This window comes from Nylanderia fulva, unplaced genomic scaffold, assembly GCF_048542155.1.
Source record: "Nylanderia fulva isolate GAGA-0341 unplaced genomic scaffold, ASM4854215v1 Scaffold22, whole genome shotgun sequence".
Classification (NCBI taxonomy): domain Eukaryota; kingdom Metazoa; phylum Arthropoda; class Insecta; order Hymenoptera; family Formicidae; genus Nylanderia; species Nylanderia fulva.
Window position 1 is genome coordinate 1754532 of NW_028190285.1, and position 27997 is coordinate 1782528.

The 27997-nt window shown below is 39.1% G+C and overlaps 2 protein-coding genes across 10 annotated transcripts in view; one reads left to right on the plus strand and one right to left on the minus strand.

The window, feature by feature from the left end:
• The window catches only part of LOC114932677 (cell adhesion molecule Dscam2), an 83932-nt gene extending 79134 nt beyond the window's left edge, over window positions 1–4798 (plus strand). For 4 of the 6 annotated variants that reach the window (XM_085482800.1, XM_085482801.1, XM_085482802.1 and 1 more), the window contains 5 exons: window positions 236–520; window positions 2323–2609; window positions 3550–3796; window positions 3919–4009; window positions 4098–4798. In XM_085482800.1, coding sequence (XP_085338926.1) covers window positions 236–520; window positions 2323–2609; window positions 3550–3796; window positions 3919–4009; window positions 4098–4527 — 1340 coding nt within the window. In that variant the 3' untranslated portion in view covers window positions 4528–4798. Of the gene's footprint in view, window positions 1–235; window positions 521–2322; window positions 2610–3549; window positions 3801–3918; window positions 4010–4097 lie in introns of all 6 variants that reach the window. The other 2 variants (XM_085482804.1, XM_085482803.1) reach the window with 2 other exon arrangements.
• A 679-nt stretch (window positions 4799–5477) lies between these two features.
• The window catches only part of LOC114932676 (Protein tyrosine phosphatase 99A), a 277310-nt gene continuing 254790 nt past the window's right edge, over window positions 5478–27997 (minus strand). For 2 of the 4 annotated variants that reach the window (XM_029304992.2, XM_029304990.2), the window contains exons 8-21: window positions 18167–18376; window positions 17300–17577; window positions 16915–17168; window positions 14913–15196; window positions 13944–14164; window positions 13632–13757; window positions 13331–13506; window positions 12890–13181; window positions 12636–12807; window positions 12436–12560; window positions 12073–12350; window positions 11846–11981; window positions 11161–11749; window positions 5478–11068 (exon numbers count right to left, since the gene is read on the minus strand). In XM_029304992.2, the coding sequence (XP_029160825.1) occupies window positions 11255–11749; window positions 11846–11981; window positions 12073–12350; window positions 12436–12560; window positions 12636–12807; window positions 12890–13181; window positions 13331–13506; window positions 13632–13757; window positions 13944–14164; window positions 14913–15196; window positions 16915–17168; window positions 17300–17577; window positions 18167–18376 (3047 nt within the window). In that variant the 3' untranslated portion in view covers window positions 5478–11068; window positions 11161–11254. The remainder of the gene's footprint in view (window positions 11069–11160; window positions 11750–11845; window positions 11982–12072; window positions 12351–12435; window positions 12561–12635; window positions 12808–12889; window positions 13182–13330; window positions 13507–13631; window positions 13758–13943; window positions 14165–14912; window positions 15197–16914; window positions 17169–17299; window positions 17578–18166; window positions 18377–27997) is intronic. The other 2 variants (XM_029304993.2, XM_029304991.2) reach the window with 2 other exon arrangements.

A 27997-nucleotide genomic window follows, 5' to 3' on the forward strand; every position in this document is an offset into this window, starting at 1 on the left:
CGCGAGCGCGCATTGCTCCAAAACTCGAGAATAATCGAATCACTTATTATCGCGATACAATCGCTTCGTTATTTCAAAATGATTGATTAACTCGAGGAGATATCCTGGAAAATGCTTTTACGAGGGAAGAAATTATTTGTTATATGCGCTTTTCCTTTAATCGGGTGTATTACATGCCTCTCTCTCTCTCTCTCATAGTCCAGTTATTAATTACGTCAATCAATATGTGTCGCAGTGTCCAATAATGTGCCGCCGCAATTGAAATTTCCCATCATGGATCTGGAGAGCGGCACTAGCTACGAGCTCCGCGTGACGGCTTACAATAATGCCGGTTCCACCCAGGTCGAGTACCTGTTCAGTACCCTGTCACCGAGCGGAAACAACCGTTTGCACGAGGATCATCACGAGGAGAGTGAGAACACTCCGCTGTATCTCGATGCGCATGTCTTGGCGCCCAGCGTCATCTCGGTTCTCGCCGTCATGCTGGCGATCGCCGGGGTGTGTTTTTGCCTCAAGACACGTGAGTACGAGAGCCTATCGATCTCCGCTCTAATCAATTTTCCTCGCAAACGTATACGAGCGATCGGATTTCGGACATGTAGGAGATTCGGTTTTCCACTAACAATAAAAAAAATATCTGTCTAGTACCGTTTATTTTCGCGTATATCCCACTCGCAACACACATTGTAACGATTCCGCCGCGAATTGGAACGGGAGGAGGGGGTCTGGGACAGTCTCGGTGTTTTAGTTTTTCGTCAACTACTCTCGATATCAGGTACAATGTCAACAGCAGCGGTTCGCGATATCCGCCGCGAGCGTTTGGTTTAATTAAAAACTTCATAAACGAATCACGTAGAGAGTCGCGGTCGTTACTTCAAATAGTCGTTTGTTACTAAAACGAGAACATCTCGCGCTATATTACACAACTTTCAAGAAATATCGGTGCGCTGAGTAAGTGTACGAGCGAGTTGTGAGTTACTTCGTATCATTAGAGGAATTATGTTTGGTTTGCTGTTTTATATGTTTTTGCGATCTTGGTTTTATTTTATAATTAATATCTTTCCATTACAGATCGATTTCTTTTCTCCTCTTTTATATTTCCGTTTACATTTCGCTTTCCTTTTTCAATTATTTACCGTATTTTTTTTTATAAATGCTGCGGAAATGAGTTCTTCTCGATCAATGGATCTCAATTAGAAGGATCTCATTTAATAATAATATATATAATATTTAATACATGCATATTTTATTTGCAACCGACGCAATGTATTTACGATACTTTAAAAGTATTGTAATTGCGTGTAACATTTCCATGATGAGATGAATATTGAGTTCTATTAATTATCAATCACTGGGAGATTGCAAATAATTTAATTTAAATAGTTTAATTAAACAATAAAGTTGTTAAAGCGAGTCTTGATTTCTCGTATTGATTTTTGATATATTTATATATGCATATATATATATATATATATATACGTAATTAAATGCCGAATTAGTATTTATATCGTACTAACAATAAGGGACATTAAACGAGAACATAGAGCGAGTAATGATGATAGAAAGTCATAATTAATTTACTACGATCGTCACTTATTTTTCTCATTTAATCTACGTATTCTGTATCTATGACTTTTTCAGCTTTGTCCAAAACACATTATAGGTTTCCACAACTGTCAATATTTATTAATTTTTTATTTTCTTATCAAAACATGTTTGCCTTTCTTGCTTGAATTACGTAATCAGTCTGCACATAATTTTATAAATTAAATGTATATAGGAACGATGCAATATATTTTGTTCCATAGTTGTTAATATAGTTGCTGTGCTTTGTACGTTTATAAAATTCTGGATTCTATTATCAACTTTATTATTATATTAGTTTTTCACTATTCACACATTATCGGTTTTCTATTCAAGACTCATTAATTTCTGCACTAATCTTCTTATTCAAATTAGTCTCTTTATCATTTCGCGTGTCGCTTATGTATTCAATTCGGAGTAGCGAATATCTCCGTTTTCGTATTCTCCATTTAATTGATATATCTGCCTCTAACTTTTGTGACATTTGTTCGCTGTCTGAAAAATCACGATGCACACGAGACGTAACGTTATAATCGCAATTATTTTCCGCGCCGTTTCTCGTCCTGCATTCTTCTGCCCGACATGATTCTTGCTTTTTTGATTTTATATTATTATATAAATTTTTCATTATTTTATAAATTAGACATATATATATATATTATATATACATATATGAGTACTATGTGGATAGATATTTGTTGAATATATCTTTTTATTACGAATCTAATTTTTTTTTAGATCCAGAGGGATCAGGAGGCGCAAACGACCCGAACTCGCAGACGCAGGCGGCTTTGGACAACAAACATAATATGGAACAGAGGGAACAGTACTACGCCACCGTGAGAAAACCGGGACAGCAATCGCCTTGCCGCGAGGTGAGCGCCCTGGAACGAATACCAGAGTATTCGGAAGATATTTATCCGTATGCCACCTTCAATCTGCCCGAGCAGGAAAATCTTTCGGCGAATCCCATGAGACAAGCGTTCTTCTACGAACGTAGCGAGACAATGCTGCAGGGTGCTCAAGTACGTTTATTTCTCACACCACGATCCATCTTACAATTCCCTCTTCGTAGATTATCACCTCTGGGCTGATGAGCAATTTTCTAAACTCTGGCGACTGTTTGAATAAAATTGTCACCATTAAGTAATCTTATTGACAAAGTTGTAATGCAATGGAAGAGTAATGTTACTTTTCTCTCGCATTAATATAAGATCATTAAATTGTAATTCGAAGTTATATAATACGACATGATATACGAATATAATTTAATAAAGCTAAAAAATTTAAGGAGCATTTAACTTGATGAGGATATCTTCTCAATTGGAGTAGATACTTCAGATTAATTAATTTCCAATCTGTTTAATATTTCGATTGAATAAGAGCCGCGCTTATCTGAGCTCTAAAAATTTTAGAACACATAATTACATGAAAAATGCATTCCCTTTTACTATATTACTTTTAATCATACTTTTGTTCTATTAAATAGTAACGATTGCGTATTAAAATATTTTAATAATAGATTTGTATTCTTTGCCAGAGAGAATTTAAAAAATAATAAGAAAATTAATGATTAATTCGACCATACTGGCTCTTGTTGATGTTAGTCTTCTTTATTAGATATGAAATACGCTACGTTTCGACCTTAAGTTTAGTTTAAGCGTCGCTAACTATCGATTTTGTATAATTTTAACACTTGAAAAGGACCTAAACTTAAGGTCGAAAACGTAATGTACTTCATATCTAATAAAGAAGAATAATATCAACAAGAGCCAGTATGGTTGAATTAATCATTAATTTCCTTCTTAAAATATTTTAATATTCACGATATTCTTCTGTCAGAAAAAATTATTGGATAAACAAATACCACGATTTCTCTTACACGTCCCACAATCACAAAAAGTTGTTATTGTACAATATTTTCTCCCTTTTGCGAGAATCTCACACTGTGCGAATCGATTGCAGTGCGACGTGGACCAGTACACAAAGGTACGAGGTCGGGCGCGACGCAAATCGAAATCGTTCAAATCAGAATCGGAGGAATACGACACGCTCGGTTCGGACAGCGACACGGAGGTCGGCACCAGCAGCCGTACCGAGTCGTCGAATCATTTGGACGATTCTGGGCCGACGTCGATAATGACCCGTTCTCCGGGACCGAACTCCGTCAATCAGCAACGACTTGCCCTGGTACAGCGACCGGTTCATCATAGTAAGTTAGTATTCGGTTTTCTGTGTCCGGGCCGCGTGCTCGCGCGCGGCCCATCATGTAATCTAGCGCGCAGCCACTAATTATCTACCGCGTCAACGTCGTCTCGCGTATGTAACTTCCAGATGTGCTGTACCACACGCACGAATCAAGTACATCAACCGAGCCGTCACCAATTTCTGAGAGGAAGACTTTCCCGAGGCTCGAAAAGCAAAGGTAAAAAGAGTCATTGAATCATTGTTTCATTAAATTATTTCATATAAGTAACAAATCATTAATAAACGACGTGTCCGATCTTTCGCAGGAGTCGCGGCGCGATAGACGCCGCGATCGACGGTCGCATTCCCGGCATCCTGCGGCCGGTGCTGAAGCTGTCGGAGTCCGGAGCGCATTCGTACTCGCGAGGAGCGTCGCCGAGTCGTCCGGTGCGTCCTGGTTCCTACGACAGGCTGGAGAAGGAGCCGCCGAGCAGCACCAGAAAGTCCGTCGAGTCGCTCTGCCTCCTGGAGGAGCCGGCGGGCACGTTCAGAATGATGAGAAGGGACGACGATTGGGGCAGCGAGCTGTCTACGTTGGAATTGAAGCCACCGAGCGGCTTCACGGACGTTCACGAGACCAGTGAAGCCGAGTGCGACATCGACATGAAGCTGAAATTGCATAGAAAACGATCGACCGGCCTCCACTCGAACAGCTCGCTCTCCAAATCGCCCAAGGACTTCACTATCACCGTCTAAGTGTTTTAATCAAATATGGAAACCAAAAATAAAGAAATGGAAAAAAATACGCAAGATTTCAATAAGCGAAGCATTGCCAAAGTATGAGTGTTATTAAGTCAAGTAAGTTACGATTTTCTTGTCACACATTGAGATTTTCAATGCGATTGCCAGTGTCAGTTCTACGGATCTAGGTCTCTGGATGTTTGTCTTTTGGAGTGTCTACCTACTGCCAAAGAGTTCGTTTACAAATAAAGACTTATTTTTACAAAAAAAAAAAAAAAGAAAGAAATCTGTATACCTCCACTTATTCCCGCATATTTCATGCATTTACAAACGTACTTCTGCGAATCTTCAATGAAAATATAAATATATTTATAGATCTAATAAGCGTCATTAATCTTTGCTAGCATTTCATGATTTCAAGCATATTTTAAAATTGATTTAATATAACGAGAATTCGAAAAAAAAATTCTATTTTTATGCAATTACTAATAAATACTTTTTTTTGTTTAATCGTGTTACACTAATTTTCGCACATTCTACCATCTCGTATATTTGAGAGAAATTTTACTATTATTTCATACAATATTATACGATTAGTACGCGTATGAAAAAAGTCACTATTTTCCGTACAAATGTAGAAATTTTTCCAATGTAAATATTTCAATGCATTTTATGTAAATGTTATTGTAATTATAACATCAATTCTTGTGTGTTAAATTAATGAAACGTTTCAGTAAATGTTTAAGACTATCAATGATGTGTTGATATCATTTCGATCTAAAACGAATAAAATTTAAAATAATTTTCAATGAGCTCGAATGACAAAAAAAGAATGCAATGAATATATTTCGCGTATAATAATGGCTATGTTAATACTAATTAATGATCGCGTCGCATGTTTCTTTCTCAGGAGACAACCTTAATGAGCAGATCAGGAATTCGCTGGTGAGTGAAACTTTGGCTGATTTGATCCAGTTGCAAATTTCTCGCAAACTATTTATTAGACGTATATGTTCTTAAGCACGGACAATTCTTCTCGAATGAAGCGTACAGTTAAAAAAACGAGTAATACTATCGCACATAATGACTGATATCGCAATCATTACATCCGTTTAAACCTCTCTAAAATTTCTCTGTGTGTGTGTTTCGTTGAGATACACGTACTGTACGTCGAGCAATAGAAATTGATGAGAACCGCAATTTGTAAGACCAGCATTCGCGTCCTTCGTGACTCATTTCGTGACGCGTCGTTTTTCTTTAGCGCTTAACGATTTATAATAATTAATAACGAGAGTCGCGTCGACAGGAAGACGATTCGCGTGACGTCGTATATATAGGAACAGGAGAAACAGATCCGTTTGATTTTTTTTTTTCATTCGTGCTTCGCTTTAAATATATAGCCACGCGGCTCGTCTCGTCGACCGAATCATCCTTTTCATCCTCGACCGATGATCGGAATCGATTTGTTAAAAATTCTATCGAAGGCAGTGCGGTCGCTATGCTCGGAGATGATTAACTCTTTCGCTACTGGTACAAAAGGCCGCTGCCTTTATTCGCTTGCACAATCCTGATTTTATATATAGGGACAGAAATATATTATATCGGTTTAATAATTATAAATGCCTGACTTCTTCCTCGTGATCGCTATATTTGATCGCTCAATTACTAACTTGATATCCTCTACACATTTCCAATACGTGGATAAAAAATTTGATTCTCTAATTATCGAATTAATTTCAGAAGATATCTCTCTATAGACTTTCGCTCTAAAAATACATTGGAAATGTCATTGAAATAAAAGATATTTATAATACGTGCCACATCATAATCTTTTTAATTACCGCGTAGTGAAAGAGTTAAGGAAAAAGAGAAAAGAAGAAATGTTCGTAGGTACGTTTGGCAGTCTCGACTGTCGTTTTACGTATCGGCTTCGTGTTTTTTCTCATCGTATTCGGATATTAATTGGGCATGGCGCGGATTCGTGACACTCCTTGTCTCTCTCGGGACTCTCTCGCTATAACTTTCTAATTTTTTTTCGAACCGCTACAGTTTTAGCCGGAAAACCAGCAGATCGATCGTGAATTGTTAGTACATCGTGTATATGTATAGAGCTTCTTCTCTCTCTTTTTTTACAGTTAGTGTAGGCCGTAGTGCGTACGTTCGAACGGGCGTCTCCTGTATGTTGTGTTGCGACAATTCATTTTACAATAATAATTATAAAAATCGTAGACACACACTGCGGCACAAAACTATGTGTATATATATATATATATATATATATATACGCGAAACAATTGAACGAATGCTTTGAGTGTGATTTTTCACAGTTGTCTATTGAAGTTTCGAGTAGGCATTCGACATATACACATTCTCTATGAATACATCGTACATTTCTACACATCGCCAGATTCTTCTTATTTCATACAAGTAACAGACTCTGAATGTTGACTGCGCTAATATGATTCGCGCTCGATTCTCTCGTTCCTGATTCCTTTTCACTTAATAAAATACATATATTATACATACATACATACATACGTAATATATACATATATGTGCGCATATATGTATGTATATATATATCCATATCACATAAAACTAACTCTCGAACTATTTTCTTTTCTTCCACGTATGGTCCACGCGAATGCTACAGTTACGCGATCGCAAGTCTTTATTATATCGTGCGTGTAAAAAAGAATCTCCACGACAGACACTATTCGATTATTAAACAATGTTCGAAATTATTCACAATTAATATCAGTGAAACGATTTTCATATAGGAGCTCGCGTTTCGAAGTGGAATTTTGATTAAAAAAAATAAAGAAAAGTATTCCCTCTCTTTTTCATGTACCTCCCACAGCATAGCTGTTTTATAATCATCAGGATAAACGATAAAAAATGCAGTCACGCGTCGACATCATCTTTCTGTCTTTCATCGATAGCGTAATGGACGAAGGAAAAAAAAAAAGAAAAAAAAACAAACAGGCCAAGAGAACTAGATGCGAGCTAACGGTGTGAAACGAACGAGACATGTGTATGTATATGTGTGTGTGTATGTGTGTCATCTTACAAATATTATGTTGACTAGAGTCTACATTTTATCTATACACACCACCTATTTTATCATCGAATTATATACGGGCGACCACGTCCCTCGACGATCGCTTTATCTCTCGACGGTCATTCATACCTCATTAGACGTCTATTTTGTGTAATTCGTGTATAGGTACATGCATATATAACCGTGTAATATCGTAAAATACAGTATATAGATCGCGTCTCTGTCCGCTTTTTGCGCGACGAGATATCGTTCTTGTACCCCTAGCTGTACAAATCATTCGCTATCCCTTCATCTATATGGCATTGTCTCTATATAAGTGTCTCCGCTGATCTCAAGATCTCTGGGCGATTCCTCGTCCACCACGCATCTACAATTCTCTTATTTTCTCTGATCCCCTCCACACATTTCTCATTATATCATAAATATTTATATATATATTTTTCTTTTCACACAAGTAATTAGCGCGACGAGTCCGTGTTTGTGTGAGTTGTCTGTCACTCAGATGTGTACGCATTTCTTCGGTGTATTTGTGTGTGTGTGTGTGTGTATTTATGTAATATATAATATCGTTTCTCGCTTTTATTTTTTTCGGTGACTTAAATTATTACGGCATTAATTAAAAGACACATTTTTTTACATACATAGTAATCTCTATAGCTATAGACGATAGTCGATAAGGTGTTCCATTCGTACTTACGAATTGATGATTAATCGAGATTGATTTAATCGGGTGCACATAATAAGATCAGTACGGGATCTCTCGAAGATCGATTCACCTTTCGGTCCGTTCCGGAAAATGCTTGCATTATTTGCGCTGCAAGCGTGTTTGTTACATTTCGGCGCTACTTCGTGATTCTTAAGAGAGTAGTAACTCTGTATAAGAAAGGAATAGCTATATCGCGTGTGTGCTATTCCTTCTTCTAAAAATCTCTGCTTTACGCTCTCGTAATCGTGATCGTCACGATTTCAACGCAAGCGAACGCGGGTCGGGAATTGATTCTCCTTCTAATTTTCACAAACAACACAACAGTCAGTCTTACATGCTTTTTTACGAGCATTTTTAATCGTGACGTTATTATATCGATGGTAACGCAATCTTTCCTAACGAGAGCACGTGTACCATTTTTCTCATAATTAATCACAGCGGACTCTGATCGACAAAACATAGAGAGTTTTCTCTCTCTCTCTCTCTCTTTTTTTTGTATGTACATTTCAATTTCAGCGCTCTGCATTCGTTTGCCTCTGCTCTCTCCCTTTCGTTCAGTGATTCTGCTAAAGCAGCTTATCTAAAGGGTGACGTTTCAGAAGAGCGACTTTCGCATTCGCGTAAGAGTATAATAAAATAAATCTACCGAATATATACGCGTGAGAGGAAAACATGAAAACGTGATTGTTTTTGTCTTTCTTTCTCTTTGCGACATTATCAATTAAAAGCGGAAGAATGTCAGTCAATATAATATACTAATGTAGACTACTAATGTTTGTAGTAATTATTATATTGGAATCATATCATTACTTTTAATTATAATATAATTTCGGCAAGTTGAAACGAACCGGTTTGAAATTGTCTTTTGCACTTAATTGTTCATTAACTAAATGAGTAGTTGTTCAAACCTAGAATCTAATTTGTACTATAGAGTTTAGGCCACAAGCGACGGAACGTACACTTTATAAAGTATCCAACTATATGTTTCATATTGTAACGAATGTAATTGATAAAGACATTTCTATAAAAATCAATACGCGCGATAATGTAACAAGAGCGACTTGTCGATTTTCGATTTTTCTTTATCGAAACTTTCATCTCGTCTCAATTAACTCAATTTATTAATTATTAATAAGCAAAAGTTGAATAATTGAATATTATTTTGCAAATAGTGCACGATATATATGTATGTGAATAAATTTTTTCTAGACGCATCATTTATAATGCAAATTAACATATATTATCCTAATACGTTAAAAGGCAATTTATAAATTTTGCGAAAGTGTATAATCAGTTATTTACGTAAATATACCGATAGATTTACAAGTCGATTTGTTTTCAACGACCGTTGAACGTTAATGTATAATATCAACACGTATAATATAAAAAATGCGAACGCCGTGCATTTTAAAATCGTTAAATGCTTTGGTTTATTTCACAGTTCTCGGATATAAAATATATAAATAACGGCAAATCATAATTATTAAAATATTTCGATTGTCATCACCGTAAGAAAATTATTATTATATCATATTTTAATTAAAGAAAGACACAAACTACAACAACGTGTTTGGCAATTTCACCAAAGATAATACCAGCTTCTATATTTTTTGTGAGAAACTTATGATATTTATAAGAATTCGCGCCATAAAAAGGTCGTAATCCCTTAGCATTTAGATTAGATATTATCAAAAAACCATATAATACCATATCTACTATAAAGTTGTGCGTTCGATTCGTTTACGAATGCGCGTATGATGCGAATTAACCGATACGGTATAGTAGTTTTGATTTGATTCGCATATATGTATACAAATGCGACGATCGATCATAATTACATGAGAAATCACACGACTAACTTAATTTTACGAATTAATAATTAACACCTTTAGCAAGTCGCTGATTAATTATTTTCTCTAAATGGCAGTAATATAAGCATATCACGCGGCCAACACTCGAGGCTAGATCAAATCGAATGAATGAATAATAACAAGAGAGAGGGCAGATGCTTATAAATTAATATCATTACGCGCGACGATCGTGATTCTCAGTATATGCAAAAGATTTCATCTGGACGACGTATCCTCACATATATAATAAACTATACACATAGAATAATTAGATATAAATGTGTACATGGATATATATATATATATATATATATATATATATATATATATATGTACATGTACATATACACATTCATCCACTCATATTATCATCCTAACAATTAGGCTATCGTAATGATTCTTTGGCAACTCGAAGCTGTCGGATATTCGACGTATGCACATGCACTCACACACACATACATACATACACACACACCCACATACACACACACACACATCCCGTACATGTACTTATATATATTTATTTTATAGCATGTACGCGTGCATTTAACGTTTATGCATATTTATGCATGTGTCTGTGCAAACGCATATGTGTGTATGTGTATGTGTGTGTGTATTGTATATGTCAGTAATTACATATAATTATATATAATATATACATATCGATTGAACAGCATAAACTTACGCGACGGATAAGATAAATGTCACCCATTCGGCATACATCGGCGGCAATTTTGTCTCTTTGTTTGGCACTGTCCGCTCTCGCGACGCCGAAGATGGGGGTTTCTTTTATCAAAATTCATAATCCTTCACGTTTAATCTTCACGTTTAACATTCACGTTTAGCCCTATGTACACTAAGAAATCCATTTGAAGATATTCTTCAACTCTTCCTTGAATATAAGAACCATCACCTCTCCTTCGCGATGCGAAGATCAGTCTGTTCGGGGAAACAGATTTGTCAACATCATATCTCTGCTGCGTCTTCCAAGTCCAAGACATTTTATGTATATTTGACTCAATTTGACTTACCAGGTCAAGATTAAACTTCCAGAGATTCAGGAAGTTTCGATTACAGCGGGGCTGATTTTCGCGAAGGTGCGCTGCAACCGAAGATAGGCCGGCATCATTGTGGCATCATTTTGCAGCTGGGCTCCATATTGTCGGAGGGTACACGCATGCTGCCATTTGTGATATAACCATTAGCATCGACCATTACGGATACGCCGGATGGTGGATGATTATGATAGCTAATGTTTCTCTGTGACACCACCATGCTTTTCTCCGATGGTACTACATGATCGTTGCTGCCGCCGTGGGAGGAGAGGCAGGGTTCGCTCCCACGGCTGCTGGACGACTCGATCGGGTGATCCACGCATATGGGAATAGTGTAATCGGATAGGTATTCGGAACTGACTTCTACGGTAGCGTATTCGCGAATGACAGATGACTTAGATGGATAATCTAGCGGCATATGTTGGATCGATGAGCCCGACCTGATCTCGTTCGGGTCGTTCAGTGAGGCAACGTGTCCGTTCGCCATGGCGTACAAATCAGGTTCCGCGCGGCCTTTCGTCGACAGCATAGATTCCAAGCACTGGTACAGCAATACATAATCCTCCTACAAGGAATTAAATCATTTATGAGGATACATCTTCGTCTTTATCGCGGATATATAATTAAAATTGCATCAAGATTTGATAAACTTGGAATTTACCTTTGAGCGGAAAACACCGGGTCGCTTCATATAAAGCAGCTTCGCAAACATGTAAACGTCAGCACTTTGCTCGAATTCCAATTGTTTATTTAAAGTAGTCAATAGAACGAAGAGTGCTGCTTCGACCCCGCCATACCTGAAATAAATAATAATAAGAGTTATATTCGCTCAATTAATTAATTGTATCAATTACTGTTAATAAACAAGAAGATGATATTCTGATGTACCTGTCCATTACGACGATAGGACCGTTTTGATAATCTCGATGAAAGTCCTGGATTATGCTGACGAAAGTCTTCGGATTGTTGTTATGTGGCCACAAACCACTCTGATTCGACGGCGCTTGAACGATCCTGGCGCTGAGTTCATAATCGTCTTGCAATGATCGAACCGCGACTTCGAGTAGGATAGTCCCGTTCACGGTTTCCTTTGTTCCGCAGAGTCGCACTCGGAATGTTTCGGATTCGAGATCCTTTCCTTCGACCGGCCAAAACTCTGGGTATTCCTGGAGTTTAGGCATTTTTTATCACAAAATGTTCAAAATTATCTCTTAATTTTTATGCAATTATTAATAAGTTTTATTCGAGTACCTCGTCACATTGAGTCAACATGACAATTGTCTGTGCATTGTGGTCCCACATCATTTGCCAAAACTCCATTATGGTGTTCTCCATCGGATGCTGCGTTATAATAAACTCGCGATTCCGTTGAAAACCTAGACATAACGCATTTCATTGTCATTTCATTTGCAATAAGATATTAGACCAATACAAAAGATATGCTATATTACCTGAAACCCAAGTCGCGTTTATGTAGTCGCTTCCATCGACACCTGGTTTTGGCGTTAAATGAACGCGGGCGTTTTCGATGGGAATAATATCCATATTACGATTCTTGTGAATGTTGCAGGGTTTGGTAGCAGACACGAGATTGAAATCCTTAGGTTTCCACGACGTTACCATCTAATAAAGATAAATAATGAAGTTAATAATTTAATAATCGTAATTATGTATTATATTTAACTTCAAGAAGTAAAACAATCACTTTATATTGAGTTTCTAAGTTGTTCCATGCGTCAGTCTTGTTATTCGATGGGCACAGCATGTCTTGAATGTGCTTCATTAAATTGTTAGAACTGATATTGGTCTCGCCACTCTCTATCGCCTCCTGCAGGGCATCGTGGATAAAAATGTACTGCTCTTCCGTCTGAACCAGGAAGTTTCTCTGGGTACGGATATGCTTGAGAAAACCGAATACATTGATTTCATTCTTGGCCTTGGCTTGCTTCAGCATGGCGTCGATCACGATGTACGTTCCGGTACGTCCAACGCCGGCACTAAGAAGTGCAAAAAAATATATTTTTTGTACACGTATATAAAATAGAAAATAGTAAAAAAATATTTGGAAAATAAGTGAAACACATACAAATTAAATTGAATTGATTAAAAATTTATTTTCTTACTAAAATGTTGTAGCGATTGTTACCTGCAATGAACTACGATAGGTCCAGCTTCGGGCGGATTAGCGTTTGACGATTTACGAATAAAACTCAAAACGGGTAACGGATGATCAGGTACGCCGTGATCAGGCCAGCTGGTATAATGGTATTGCCATATAGTACGTTCACCCATATTGGTCCCATTTTTCTTCTTTTTAATCTGCTTAAAAATGCGAAAAAAAAATCTCATTGATAAACATTATTCAATTTATTTTTATGCCTATGCGTCCTCCTTATTGTTAGAATGTCTCACACACGCATGTGTCCATTTTATTTTTAAATATATACCTTCAAATGCCGAATTTGAAGGGTACGAATAGTATATGTCGCCATAATGTCCTCCTTTACTAAAGTCACTTGAATGTAACCGTACGTTTCGGTCCCTTCTTTGGGCCAATACATATCACATTTCCTCTATAATAAAAAAATAGTAATTAATAATAAAATTAATAAAAAATAATAATTCAAGAAATGTGCATTTTACTAATTTACATTATGTGTAAACTGGAAATTGCATGTAAATAATTAAACTATTTATTATTTATTATAAAATTTCTGCATGTTAATAAAAAATATGCGATATAGCAAAGTCATACTTACACGACCGCGTTCGACAAGATTGGTAATCATTACGACTATTGATACGCGTTGCTCCCAAACCATCCGCCAAAAGCCATCGAACGTAGGCGGGAGCGGACCCTGCGTACCGATGTATGCTCGTGCTTTTTGCCACCCGTCGATGTAGTTCGCATTAACGTAATCTTGGCCCTTTTTAGGAGGTCCACCGCCGCAGGAGAGCAATTGCACCCGAGTATGATCATCTAATGATAATAATATTAAAATGTATAATTTATTTTTTTTCGAATCAAGTAAAATTAAATAAAGCACGCTTCACGTTTTATTTTCAATAAAAATACTGTATACCTTCACAATGTTGCTTTATTGTCAGTTTAAAAATACGAATTGTAAAAATGCGTTATATAATTATCCGCTTATCAATGTAATCGAAAGATGTAAATCAACGTACAATTCAAATCGAGATATCTCTTATATCAAGACGTCGATTTAATTTGACGGAAGTTTATTACTCTTTTCCGCATACACATGATAAAAGAGAAGGCATTGACAAAATTTTCCATTAACAGAAATTTCGCTGTACATATAATTCCCGAATGATTGAGAAATGTTCACTTTTCGCTAAATTATTTTATTGTTTTATTAAACGCGAGAAATTTATTTAGATAAATTTTAATTTCTTCGAATTTTTTTATCGTCAGAGAGAATTGATAATGTACGTCATAATGCTCCCAGTCAGATGGAATCAATGAAGAGGTCAGCCGTTGAGTTAGACTGAACTAAAATAAATCAATCGTAATGAATATATCGACTTGACGATTGGTGAATGGAAATATCCTTTAGAAAAGTAGTAGAGAATATTTTCGCGAGGAATATATGTAGAAAACTGTGGAGTGTTAAGCGCGGTTCTATATTAAGATGTTTCCTTTCATTTGTAAATATTACGACAGCGCACGAATGCGAGAGCGCGATACACGTCAAAAGGCTACTTACATGCGAGTATATTCAAGTATCTGTTCTTGGCCTTATTCTCAGCGAATTGAGAATTCTCCACGGTGTAGTCTCCCGTTTCGGATTGTATGAGCTCGTATTCTTTACTGAAACCGATGTCCCCGTCCACGTGAAGACTCGCGACATGCTGGACAAATTGCTGGACAGCCACGGCGGTTCTCTCGCCGTCCTGCTCGCTGTTTTCCCATTCCTGAAGAGTGGGAACATTTCGCGGCGGATAATCCAGATAGTAGTAGGCAGTGTGGAAGCATTTCCTAAAGATTGGTCTAGAAAAAAAAATACACGTACACACGTTTAGATGTCCGATTTCTGAAGTATATATATTTTCTGAGTATTTAAACAAAATTCTTTTTTTTTTAAATAATATGAATATAAATATTTTCCGGCGACGAAATCAATTAATGAATCATTTCATTCAACCGGGTAGAGCTTACGGTATCAATGAAAACACACATGCGGACTGGTCAGATAGAAACGATCAAATATTGATATACCGTATCAATCTAATACTGATATCACGCATTCTTTCGCTCGCGACTATCGAGACTTACAAATTACGAAAAAACTTCTTCATTTCGACGGCATATTCTTCATTTTGACGACAATATCCATCATATAGGCGGGACTCCCCGAACGAGAGAGGATCCGAAGGAATCAACGAACGATGCGCGCTCGCAGAATAAACAACGACTAAGTAAAGTAAGCCGCAAGACTCCGTTCGTGACCCAGAAAATGAGTCTTGTCATCAGCCGATCCGTCTCGTGGACATCGCGCGTGTCGTTTCGCTCGTACCCGAGAACGTCACCCGAGACACTGAGGCGCGAAGAAAAGAGCGCGCGAGAGGAGACTCGCGGATTCGCGCGTGGCACTCGCGTTTCCACTCGCGGCGCGCAAGTCTCTCCGCTTGATGCGAAGCGTTCCGGCTCGGCTCCGCGCGCGTTTTACTCCGCTCCGGTAACAGTAAAGACCACACTCGGACCCTTGTCACCGCGCGCGCGTGTTATCTCTCGCGTGATAACGAGCGGGACCTAAGAGCGCGAGCGCGACGAGATATCATTAAAGTGTACCGCGCTCGCGTATCTTCACGTTAACACGTATAGAATGTGTCTCGTAAATTGCGTCCGATAAATTCGATGATATCATCGTCGGTTTCGAAATTATTTCGACCTCCTATATAAAACTAATATATAAGCCATTTCGAAATGTACAATTTCTTCAGCGTTACGATAATTTTATTGTTCGTAATTATTTTTAAAACAAGATTGTCAGAAATAAATTTATTATCTCTTATTTCAATTTTTAAAAATATTCTTTAGAATGTATGGATGATTATATATGTTATTATGTTAAAATTTATCTAATCACAATTTGAATAAGCCAAGTATCTAAAATAGAAAGAGCATTATATAGATTTAATTAAAGCTCGTAAATTTGAATGGGAAAAGATACACGTAATTACAACCTTCAATTGTGCGGCATCAAATACAAATCGAGATCCGAGAAATGCGTTAAGAGTTCGAAGTACCGATTTAGAGTCTGGACTACAATTCCCAAGTAACAAGAATAATAGATCGTTTAGTATTAAATCAGTCGGCGCCGAGCGGATGTGAAACATCAGAATTAATTTCGCAAGATCGGCTGTAATATTAAAGCGTAGCGTGTATCCAGAGAAAGTATAGAAATTTTTTTCTCTTTCTCATTATAATTTTATATTATATTCATTCTATTTTTTTTTTTTTTTAATATTAAACCAGATAAAAATTATCATTCTATTAATTTATAATTACTCGTCGATTGCATATCTCAAATTATTCAAGTAAAAAGAGATAATTAGAAATTAAAAATTCAAATGACTTTATATGTATATTTATATGCTGGAATTATGCGCAATTGCATTTTATCAACGCGGAAATATATCGTGTGATAATCGAGTCGGTCCGCGCTAAGGTTTCCGTGATAACGCGCCGTGCATTAAATGACTTACTTCCACAGCACGAAGGACGTAATTGCCAGCATCACGGCGAAACAGGCGCATACCATCCCGGCGATCACTCCGGGGCTGAGATCTTTACTGCTGCGACGCATCAAGGGTGGAATCTTGTCGCAGTCGCGGGTGACCAACACCTTCGTCGGTGCGGAGCTCTCGCCTTCAATGAGCCGGTCGTTTAGTGTGCTCTTGGTTGCTCCTCGCACCATGATCTCGTAAACGGTGTTCACCGTCAGGTTGGGTATAATGGCCTGTATTCGTAAGTAAATTCGCAAATATTTTTTATAATTTACTTTTTTTCTAAGCTGACGCGAAGCATAGAAGAAAATTATTCTTATTAGTAATTATTTAATATAATTAAAACTATGAAAGAGAGACGTACCCCACTCTCGAGATGATTCTTCTCGGTAGATAATTCAATTTCCTCGAATAATCCATTTTCCGGGCGATACTTGATGTAGTAATAATCGATCGAACCGGAAAAAGTGTTCGGTCTAGCCCACTGAATGTAGAGAGACTGATGAGACTGGCAGGTCAAATTCAAGATCAAAGGTGCGCTCGGTCCTGTTATATCGGTTCTGCGAATAATCTGATCGGAAGGCTCGCCTTCGTTTTTCCGCGTATAGGCCTTCACCCAAATCTTATATTCGGTGTTGGGATCTGCAAACGACGAAACCCGGCGCTCGGTTATGAATGGCAATCGAGCGAATTAACCTTCATGAATGAAACTTAAGAGAGACTATTTTTTGCGCATGACCAGACGTCATATATCGGATCTGATCGCGACTGTCGCGAGATGAAATATCATTCTTTATTTATTGTGCCGAATTAAAATAATTTTATCAATCTAACGATGCATTCGTCTGCGCAGCATATAAAGGAACGTGTGCGCTGCGATAAGAAATTCCTCGAGCTTCCCTTATCAAACGAGCCAAGCCGACTTCTATCTCTAGCCGTCTACTGTGACGACTATTCGTTGTCGACTAAAGATTACATGCGTAATCTCGTATTATCTGACGCGAAAAAAAAAAACGAAAGGCGCGAATAGCGCGCGAGTCGAGGAATGGTTAAACACACGGCGTATTTTTACGCGGCGTTCAAAGAAAAGGATAAATATCTAGCTTAATCGAGCATTTCGTTGCTTTATTCTTCCTTTTGTTACTCGCAATAAATAATCTCGTTCGTACAGTCGTATTTCTTCGCGCAATACTGTTTACGGTGTAAAATGTTTATATATGTGTATACTCACTCAGATCTTTCAGGAGGAATTTGGTATTCGGGTCGTACGAGTCCGCAGATTTATTGGGTGTGTGCATTTTAACGTCCGTATAGTTGGAATGCATATAGTAAACGCGATAACCGACGATGACTCCGTTGGCATTCTCGGGTTCCGACCAGGAGAGTTCAATGGTGCTACCCGTGATGTTCCGGGCGGTGAGATTCTCCGGCTTTGTCGGAGCTAAAAGTGAGAGAGAAAAAAAATACAATTTTCATTACAATAAATTGATGTATCGACCTTTCCTTTTCCGTCGTCGCGACATTCGCAATGTCGCGCTGAGACAAAATAGTATAGCTATTCTATATATTGTATATGTATATAGATATTTAAAATATTTCAAAATACAACGCTTGCATCAAAAATAGCAGAGACTTTCCATTAAAATTTTTATTTCGCTCTTTTATTGTCGGAGCACAAACGCGCCTTTTCATATGATGAACGCGTTATTTACATAGACATAAAGAAACACAGACTCGTATACGTCATAAATTTTTCTATCGTACACACGTTAGGTCAGGCATAACTGAATGAAAGAGAAACGTCGAATCTTTTTTTCCCTATCTTTTATTATCGATAAGAAAAAAAATATACGACGCAACGTTTTCCTCGTTTTCTCTCTTTTTTTTTTTTTAGGATTGTTTGGACCAGAGAGAGGTCCGTTTCCATACGATTATTTAATTGTTCTTTCGAGCAATAGACATCGATATGCCCAATCCGCTGCGCTCTCCATTTTTCTGAAGCTCTATTTCCTCGAGTAAATAATACGGATGAATAAACGATCGTCGATGGGTTTATATAAGAGAGATCAAATTTATTGAATATTCAATATCTGTCGCGGCATTACCATATGTTGCGCGGTATGCGCTATAAAACATGCAGATGGATTTGCATTCTAGCCTCAGCTGCAAATTATTGACAGTAATCCTTGCTCTCGGACACGACTCCAAAATAAATAAATGACGCGTAATAAGGGAGAGGCTGTCAAACGTATCGAATAGAATTAAAAAAACCGATACATCTAAATAAATTAAAATTTATATACGCGATTCCCCTTTCCAAACGGGGTAGAAATTGCAACAAAATTAAATTCCGCTGAAAACTATTTTATTTTCCATTTATCGACGACGGAGAGGATCGTTTCTGATTCTCTCTCTCTCTCTCTCTCTCTCTCTCTCTCTCTCGCGAACGATAAATAATTTACGACTATTTAGTGACCTTTAAAGCGCGTTATCATCCTCTGCAGCGTTCCGTTTAAAGCACCTTATCGAATTCGCGCGTTAAATTAACGACGTGTAATAAAATGCGAGGCTACTCGGAAAGAGAGAGAGAACGGGGGATATACACCTTTACAAGCTTTACAAGCTGCGGCGGATGATGTCATATCGAGTCTGTGCACGCACAACGACACGGTCGAGCCGGAGTCGTACTCGTATTACTATCAGGCTGAAAAATGAATACGATTACGGGCCCCGTGTGCCGCAAGGTCGTGATCTTGCGATTCGCCGCGCGTAGCTCTTGAAGAGCGAAACTATTCCCAGCCAAAATCCTTCTTAATTCGCGTCCATCGTCAGACCACCGTATTCCAAATCCAGCACGATAGGGAAACGACAATCTCGCGTTTCTCTTATCTCGTTTCTATATATCTAATAGTTAACAAAAGAGGAAAGATAAAAAGGGACAATGTCACGACGCGATAAAACAAGAAGGTCAGACAATGCACTTCCTTTATATGATTTCCAAGATTGAAAAGGGGACTTACTCATCGAGAGAGTTGTCGTCTCTCCGCGGAATTTCCTCGAGGGACCAAGTACCGAGAGTCAAGTATAGGCGAAAGTGCCTTTATTAGGATAGGTTCGTACTCGGTGTGAGTAACGGTTCACGGTGAGTGAAAGGAACTGCAGATAAGAAAACGAGGTACCTGCTTCGAGCTGCTATTGCGCTTGCATCGATTTGCACCGCTTCGAGTTGCATCCGAATTCATTTGCAACGGTGCTTCGAATTCTTTCTTCGATTCGAAGTTTGAATGAAACGCAAACTTCCAAATATTTAATATGTATTTTAGATGACACAAGATTGTGCAAAATTCGGCACTAATGTTCGAGATGAAATTTTTTTGTAACTTTGTCAAATATCGTACGCTAAAAATGGTCTTGTGCAAAAATTATGTAATTATAAAAAATCCCGTATACGGTTTTCGGGGTAATTTTGACGGCGTTTCCATTCGTCTGGATTAGGCTACCGACCTTGGATTCTGACGTAAAAATAGAATGTCTGAATTCCGCGCAAGAAGATAATATTCGACGCTTTTGCTCTTGAAAATAATTCGCAGAGTATATTTCCATAATTTTATATCACGATGACGCTTAAGGTCAGTAGATAATTGCGGCTACGCTGATATTCATCAGTTTATATGCTATTTATATATATATATATAATGCAAAAAAAACGCGCATTCTTTTGCGTATAGATAAAAACGAAACAAAAACCGCACTGGTCGATCTCGTCATTATTTTATTACTGCTTTTGGGCGGAAAAATAATTCCGCGTGCAATGAAAACGTTACAAAACATCAAGTTTTCCCGCAACGAGGCCGGCGCCACTCGTGGCAATTACAAAATAACCGAGCAGCACTAACAATGCGCGCACACATGAGTGTTTCAGAATATTTGCGCAATCTTAGGAGGTGTGCATTGTTAGTGCGATTTGTAAGGAGAAGGCGAAACGGATGAGGTGGCGCGTGTCCTTTAAAAAGTCATCTCCTGGGCGTGAAATGCATGTATATGCGTTCCGTGAAATCGAGACGGAACGGGAAATGAGTTAAGCATCGATTACACGACTGGGCAATCTCTTATATACTCGCAAGGTGATTACGAAGTAGTCGTCGCGTAACGCGATACTTGAATGGACGAGTGACATTTCCTAGTGAAACTCGCGCATTAATTTTTTTTACACTTTACTAATTAATTCTCTCTTAATCGATGCTAAGAGGCAAAATTTTCTACTTGAACTCGTATAGTTGGAACGCCTCGTTTTCTTCACGTGAACATTAAGTGATTGATTTAATTTATTTACCTTTGTAATTATAAATTAGTAGTACTAATTATTATTTGAGTTATATATATATATATACACACACACACTTTATTTAGTGTCAATCGTTATTAAATCGAGTGTCTAAGAGAAATTGGAAATACCGATATAATTATACGAAGAGAATTTTCTTAAGAATTTACCCTGAAAATCATGATAATCATGGGACAATACTAATATGTACATAGTAAAATTAATCGAACATATGTTATATCTTATTGTGGTAGATATTAATATTTTTTTATTGTGGTGAATATTAATCAGAGAAATTTATAAAACTCTTCCAATTCTTCCATGATTTTCAGGGTAAATTCTAAGAGAAAATTCTCTCTGTGTACCTTTAATTTTCAGACCTAAAATAAAGAGATCGAGTTTACATCGCCGCATATTAAAAAAAAATCTCGTATGTCGTAATTATTAATAGTAAAATGAATTGTTCTGACAGAGATACTAAAAAATAATACGCTTGAAAAGAAGATATTGCCGTATCGAGAAGCATATCCTTCCCCTTATTTTTTTCCTTTATTCCTATCATTATCATGAAATATTTTCTCATTTGGTCTCTTTATCATCTTATTATTCTAAACACGCCCATCGCGCTTTCTCCAAGCAGGTGACGGTTTCGCGTCGATCCTGTCGGTATCCCCCGCAAATTACCTCCATAAATATCGCTGTCATTCTCCGTGGAAGACAGCGAACCGATGTAGGTCGTCCGCTCGAAGGTCTGCTCGTCGGTTGTCTGCGTGATCGGATTCGCAGCGGTAACGATGAGGAATCTCAGGATCAGGGCTAGCGAGGCTGCCAGTTGAGCGACACTGGCCACGTTGGCCCACGACGTCATTTTTTTTTCTCCTCTTTCCTCTTTGCAGCTGCAAGCTGGTGTGAAACGCCACGTGCGTGCGGTTGCGTACGTTTCTCTCTCTCTCTCTCTCTTTTTCTCGCTTTTCTCTATTTTTTTTCTTCCTCTCTTCCTGCAGCCGCTATTTCACAAATTCGCCCATCCTCGCCCGAAAAACACGGCGCGCTTCCTCTCAATTAACGGAGCACCGTCTTTTCGTCGCCGTCGTCACAATAGTCCAAGTAGTACGCATAATGACACATTTATTCATCAGCCGGTCCATTGTCGCACTGTTACATTTTGCACGCGTTCGCGGGTTATCTCGAGAGATGATGAATCAACTTTTCGTCGCGCGCGTGTCGAGCGACAAGCAGCTATATGGCACTATATTCGTGAGCGGCTTTATTTTCTGTTGAAATGCAAATTATTTAGTATGAGAGACAATACTCTAAAAGAATTGACCCCTCGGTGTCAATTCTTTTTCCTGCGAATCGGTTGATCGCGAAAGAATTACGGAATAGAGCATTTTCTCGGCGCATGTTCAAGGAAGCGTGTATACGGAATAATAAAAAAAAAAAATCCAATTGTATACGTGGAAAAACCTGAATCGAAAGTAGGAAGCCCTATGCCCTCTTTAATTCGATATAATACGCAACACATCTTGATGCATATATAATTTTGTGAATCCCCATTGTGTCACTCGGAGTCGCTTGGACGTTGATAACTGTTCAATAATTCTTGAGAAGAAAAGTGAATAAACAACAATTGTAATTATCGTCAATCGCAATCTGACGTGAATCCTCTCGAGTACTCCCCGAATATTCGTCATCGACGAATCACGCGCGATCGTGTCACGAGGACAGAACAGCAGCGAATTATTCGGCCCCCTTGGAACGTGGATTGATTTCCCCCTACATTTTAGTGGGCAGAGACTAGGGGGATATAAACGCTGCAGCGTCGATAAACAACGATGATACACGACGCCGCATCAATATCGATACGTCGTTGTGTCCTGTCGTTCGATTTATCATTTATCATCCGGAATAAAAGTGCAGAGATAAAAGTAGAAATGTAAGTATATAAATATATAATAGAGATAAATGTAGAAATATCCTATTGTATGTTTCAAATCAAGTGACAGCTAAACTGCACTGGAACAGGATTCTTGGAAGTTGATTGCTTCTTCAGTCAAATTATGCATCCTCCTTTCTCATCTCTCTTTTAGACATCGTCTTATTGAGCTAACATGAAATTTGTATACTTGAAGAACTGCTTGAAATTGAACGAATTTTTGTTCATTCGCGATAGATTCGTTCCCAATTTTTCTTATAATTTATAGAAAAAAAACCTCTTCAAAATTATGTGTTTTACAAATTGATTTCTAATTCATAAATCCTTGATCGTTAAAGTTTGGCCACTTTTTCGACGCTCCGTATATTACTTCAATTCTCGATGATCGACGAAGAGAGAACGAAATACCGTACTTTCGAAAACTACGCGAGAGTGAATTTTCCCAATGCAACGCGAACAATTAAACGTCAGTCGCAGGAGAAACTGAGTTAGCTCGAACGCCGGGTTAAACGGATAAAGAAGCAAATTACAGGACGGCCAATAACAATGGCGCTTCCTTGACAATGAAGAGAAAGAGAAATAGAAAACGAGAGAGTGAGAGCGTTCCAGTTTCTTTATATTCCTATCTAATTGACTAACGGAATTGATAAGTAATTGACGGAATTGATAAGTAATTGACAGAATTTCGGGGCGATATAAACTTTTATTCGATACAGAAGAATCGCGCGCGTGGTGACCATGTTTAAAATCTAATTGGCCCACGAAGAAATAATAATGTCTCGGCAAAATTCTCTTTATGTGCGTTACAAGTCATAAAATATACGCGCGATCGAAATTATCGCGTTTGAAAAATATTTATGAAGTAATCCGCGAAATTTCAGCCCTCTCTTTTACAAGAAAGATGGATGCAAAAGCGGATGAGGCTAATCCATGAGGATTCTCCCACGTTAATCCCACGCTGGCTCGAGTTTTTTATTTCACAATGAGATGGAAGATCCCGAGTACAATCGTCCAAACGAGAATAACGAGACCGCGCCCCATTTCGCGAGACTCAATTTTTGTGCCGGCACGAGAACACTCAATTCACTGTCAAAAATTACCCGAAAAAGACCCAGCTAACAATGAAGCATTGAGCATTTTACAGCATAATCATATCTTCGTCTGTAATAAAAAAAAAATAAAAAAAAAATAATAATAAAATAAAAAAATAAAAAATGAAACGTAAGCTTCGGAAGAGAACTCAATCTTCTTTACGGCTCCGCGGTTGCAGGTATAAAGAGAGAGAAAGAGAGAGGGAGATACGGAGATGATCGACAGATGTGTATTGCCTCGCGGATGCAATCGCGATGAACTCGCGAGGATCATTCATGAGGAAACGTCAAGCATCGCTTCGTCGAAATTGGAACGGTCCGAGAAACGGCGGCGCGGAATGGATCGACCTCAATCGCGAGATTTTTGCTCGAGAGAGGCACCGGAGCGTGCGTTGCCACCGTCGTCGACCCTAAACGACGACGATCCGTCCTCGCTTTTCCTCCCATCCTTCCCCGCTCGCGTTTCCACGCGGCCGGATGCACCGAGTTTCAACCGATCGAACTCGCAGCACGACGACGGAGTCCTTCGACGTCGGCGTCGTCGCACCGACGACGAGTCGCGCTATTTCTCCCCGTGTGTCGGAATAGAAGCGGAAATGAAGGAGACGTCGCCTTTTTTTTTTTTTTTTTTTTTATTATTATTCAACGGCACTCCCGACCCGATGGAAGTTTATCGATTTTCCTCTCTCTGATTAGAATCGCCCTGTCTGGGTGGTGATCGTTTTATTATTCGACGGCGCTTTTATATTTTGTCTGGATAGATTTGATTGATTCTTTGCTCCTTTTAGTGAATTATTCTCGTAATAATGGCATCCTGATGGATTATTTCCCGTTCGTACTTTTTGCTTCGCGTTCGAATATAAACGGAGCACGAAAAAAAAGGTTGATGAATGTGGCATTGAATACAAAATAGATGCATCTTATTAATCGAAGTGACTCATGATGATACTATATATCGATTCCTGTTTTTCCTTCTATCGAGTATAAAGAGAATATGAGCTAAGTGTCATTTGTCCTGTCATCGTAATCTATTAACGTTTCTGAATCAATATGAAATTTGCGCACTAGAAATATTTTCTTTCGCATCAAATATATATCGAATAATTGTAATTGACAAAGAGAAACTACAATTTAGTCCTCGTTTTCACGACACTTATCGTCATCGAAATTGATTAATGCCTCCTTCATAATCATTTGCAAAACGTGTTTTCGCGTTATATCGACGCGAAATCGAGAGAGAACTTGGCGAGTTATTATTTTTTTTCCTCGAAATAAACACGAGTCACTTTCCACGTTTCACGAGAACGTCCCGATACCAATTAAGCTTTTTCTTTCTTCTATTTACCTCTCGAACACCCGAGAGATTATTTTCATCACAGAACACAATGAATATCACATGGTGTCTTCGTATTTTTTTTTTTTATTCTTTCAACACTCGAGACCAATTATCGAACTGTCGAAATAAGGAGAAAAAAGAGGGCCAAAAGGGCATGCGCGACTCTCTTAGACCTGTCGGAGGATATTCGAGGATATTTCGGATGCACCGCTGTAGCGTCATTTTGGCAACTGCTCGACGTGCGAATCTCGCTCTCGCGTCATATCGACCCCTCGACCCCGTCGTCGTCGCCTACCCATCCGTCCGAAATCCGATTTCGGGAAGCACCGAGAGACGACGCTTCGACCGGGCAGCGATTCGTGACAGCTGGCGCGACGCGAACAAAGGACCTCTCGGCCAGGTCGCGAAGGACGTTTTTCCTCTGCGTGGTGTCTCTATTTCTCGAACTAGGCGTCACCAGCGAGGTTCCGGAGAAGGCGTCGTCGGAATCGACGGTCCGCCGCCATCTCGGCGAGACCTCGCTCTCTCTCTCTCTCTCTCTCTCTACGAATGTATATATATATATAATATCTACATCTCTATCTTTCGCGAGATGACGGTCCGGATGAGGCTCGCGAATACTTGTTTTCCCTTCCACGCGTTCGATTTCGCGAACCGCACCGACCGCAATCGAACACGGGAAGAAACGCACGCACCCGCCTCGCGCGAGACACGATTATTCCGCGCGATTATTCTGCACACAGACGAGGGAGAGCGACACTCACACCGGGAACTCACACGTACTGTCACTGAGCGCGCAGTCCGCGGATGCGGACGCGTGCATGCGGACGACTACACGCGCACACTCGCAGCACACTGCACCGCCCGTACGTGCTCGCTCGCTCGCTCACTCACTCACACTTATTCACTCACTCACTCATTCGCTTGCACGTACGTATATATGTGCCAAGCGATGAGCGAGCGAGCGTGCGCGGTTTCACGCTCGTTCAACCTGCGGCTTCGTTCGGCTCGTGTTCGTACGTCGGTTGCGGGATCCCTCATCGGGATATACATCCGGTAAAAGCGCGTACAAAACGCTCCTTCGTGAACTGACTTCGCTGACGGATATTATTCACTCGCGCCGCTCCGTTTTCGTCCGCGTGCAACTTTGACAGCTTCACGCGCGTCGCGCGCGGTCGAAGAACCGAGATACACGTGCGCGCTCGACGCGAACGCGCGCGTGTCGTGTCGTCTTCTTCCGGATGACGATTGCGGCGACGGAAGCGACGACGACGACGACGACCAAGACGACGGCAGGGACCGGCTGACGCGCGATGCAGCAGCGTGCTCACCGCGGCCGACTCGAGCTTCTCTCTCGCTCTCTCTCTCTCTTTCTCTCTCGGTTCTCTGTCTCTCTCACGTGCTGAAAAATCGGGGAAAATCGATCGTCGACCAGGCGCGGCGCCGACCGAAACGCCGCTGGCAGCTGCTGCCGCTTTCTCTATCCCTCTCTCTCCTTTTTCGCCTCTACCCTCTCCCTTCGTCTTCTTCCTCCCTCTCTGTCTCTCTTTCTCTTTAGTTCTCTATATAGCCGACTTCCTCTGTCGCTCGGTCGCCGACTGTCACGAGCCCCTCTTCTTCCCGTGACCCGTTCGCTTGTCTCTCTCTCTTGCACCAGTGAAATTCCCTCTCTCGTCTCTATTCATCTCTCGCTTTCCTTCTTCCCTCCCTCTTTCTGTGATTTCCGTCTCTTTCTCTTTTCATCGAGGTTGAAAAATACAGCCTCGTGGAATTTTTAGAAATTTATGGAATATACATTTTCTCGACTTTGATTTTTTCATACAATGAATGAAATCGAGGAAATCTTCCCACGATTGGGAAATTTTCAAGCGCTAAACGGTATATTCGCAACTGATGCATAAACGCGGGGTATCGAGATTCTCTAGGTACGGCTATGAGAATACACTATATACTCCCCTTCAAAACGGAGCACTCTCCGACAATGAGTTTCTACCGTATACAAGAGTACGGCAGTGCAGCTAGAAAGTTGTTGGCGGTAGATGCGCAGAACCGTAATGATTCAGAATATAATGGCGATAATGATGAATCATCAGCAGCATAGATTTGTATGCATAATCATCACAAGTTTTAAACACGTCGGCAATAAGCAAGCTATTATTCAAGAATTATTAAGCTTTATAAACGTTACGATTTTTATTTTTGTATCTCCGTTAAAAAATAAGCTTCATTATATATACTATTTTTAATAACAAATATACTAAAAATATATTTCAATTAAATCTCTACTCGTAATTGGATCCAATCAAACAACAAGAACAAAGATAACAAGAATATCGATCCAATTTTTATCGAGGCGAAATGCAAATTTCTGTTTA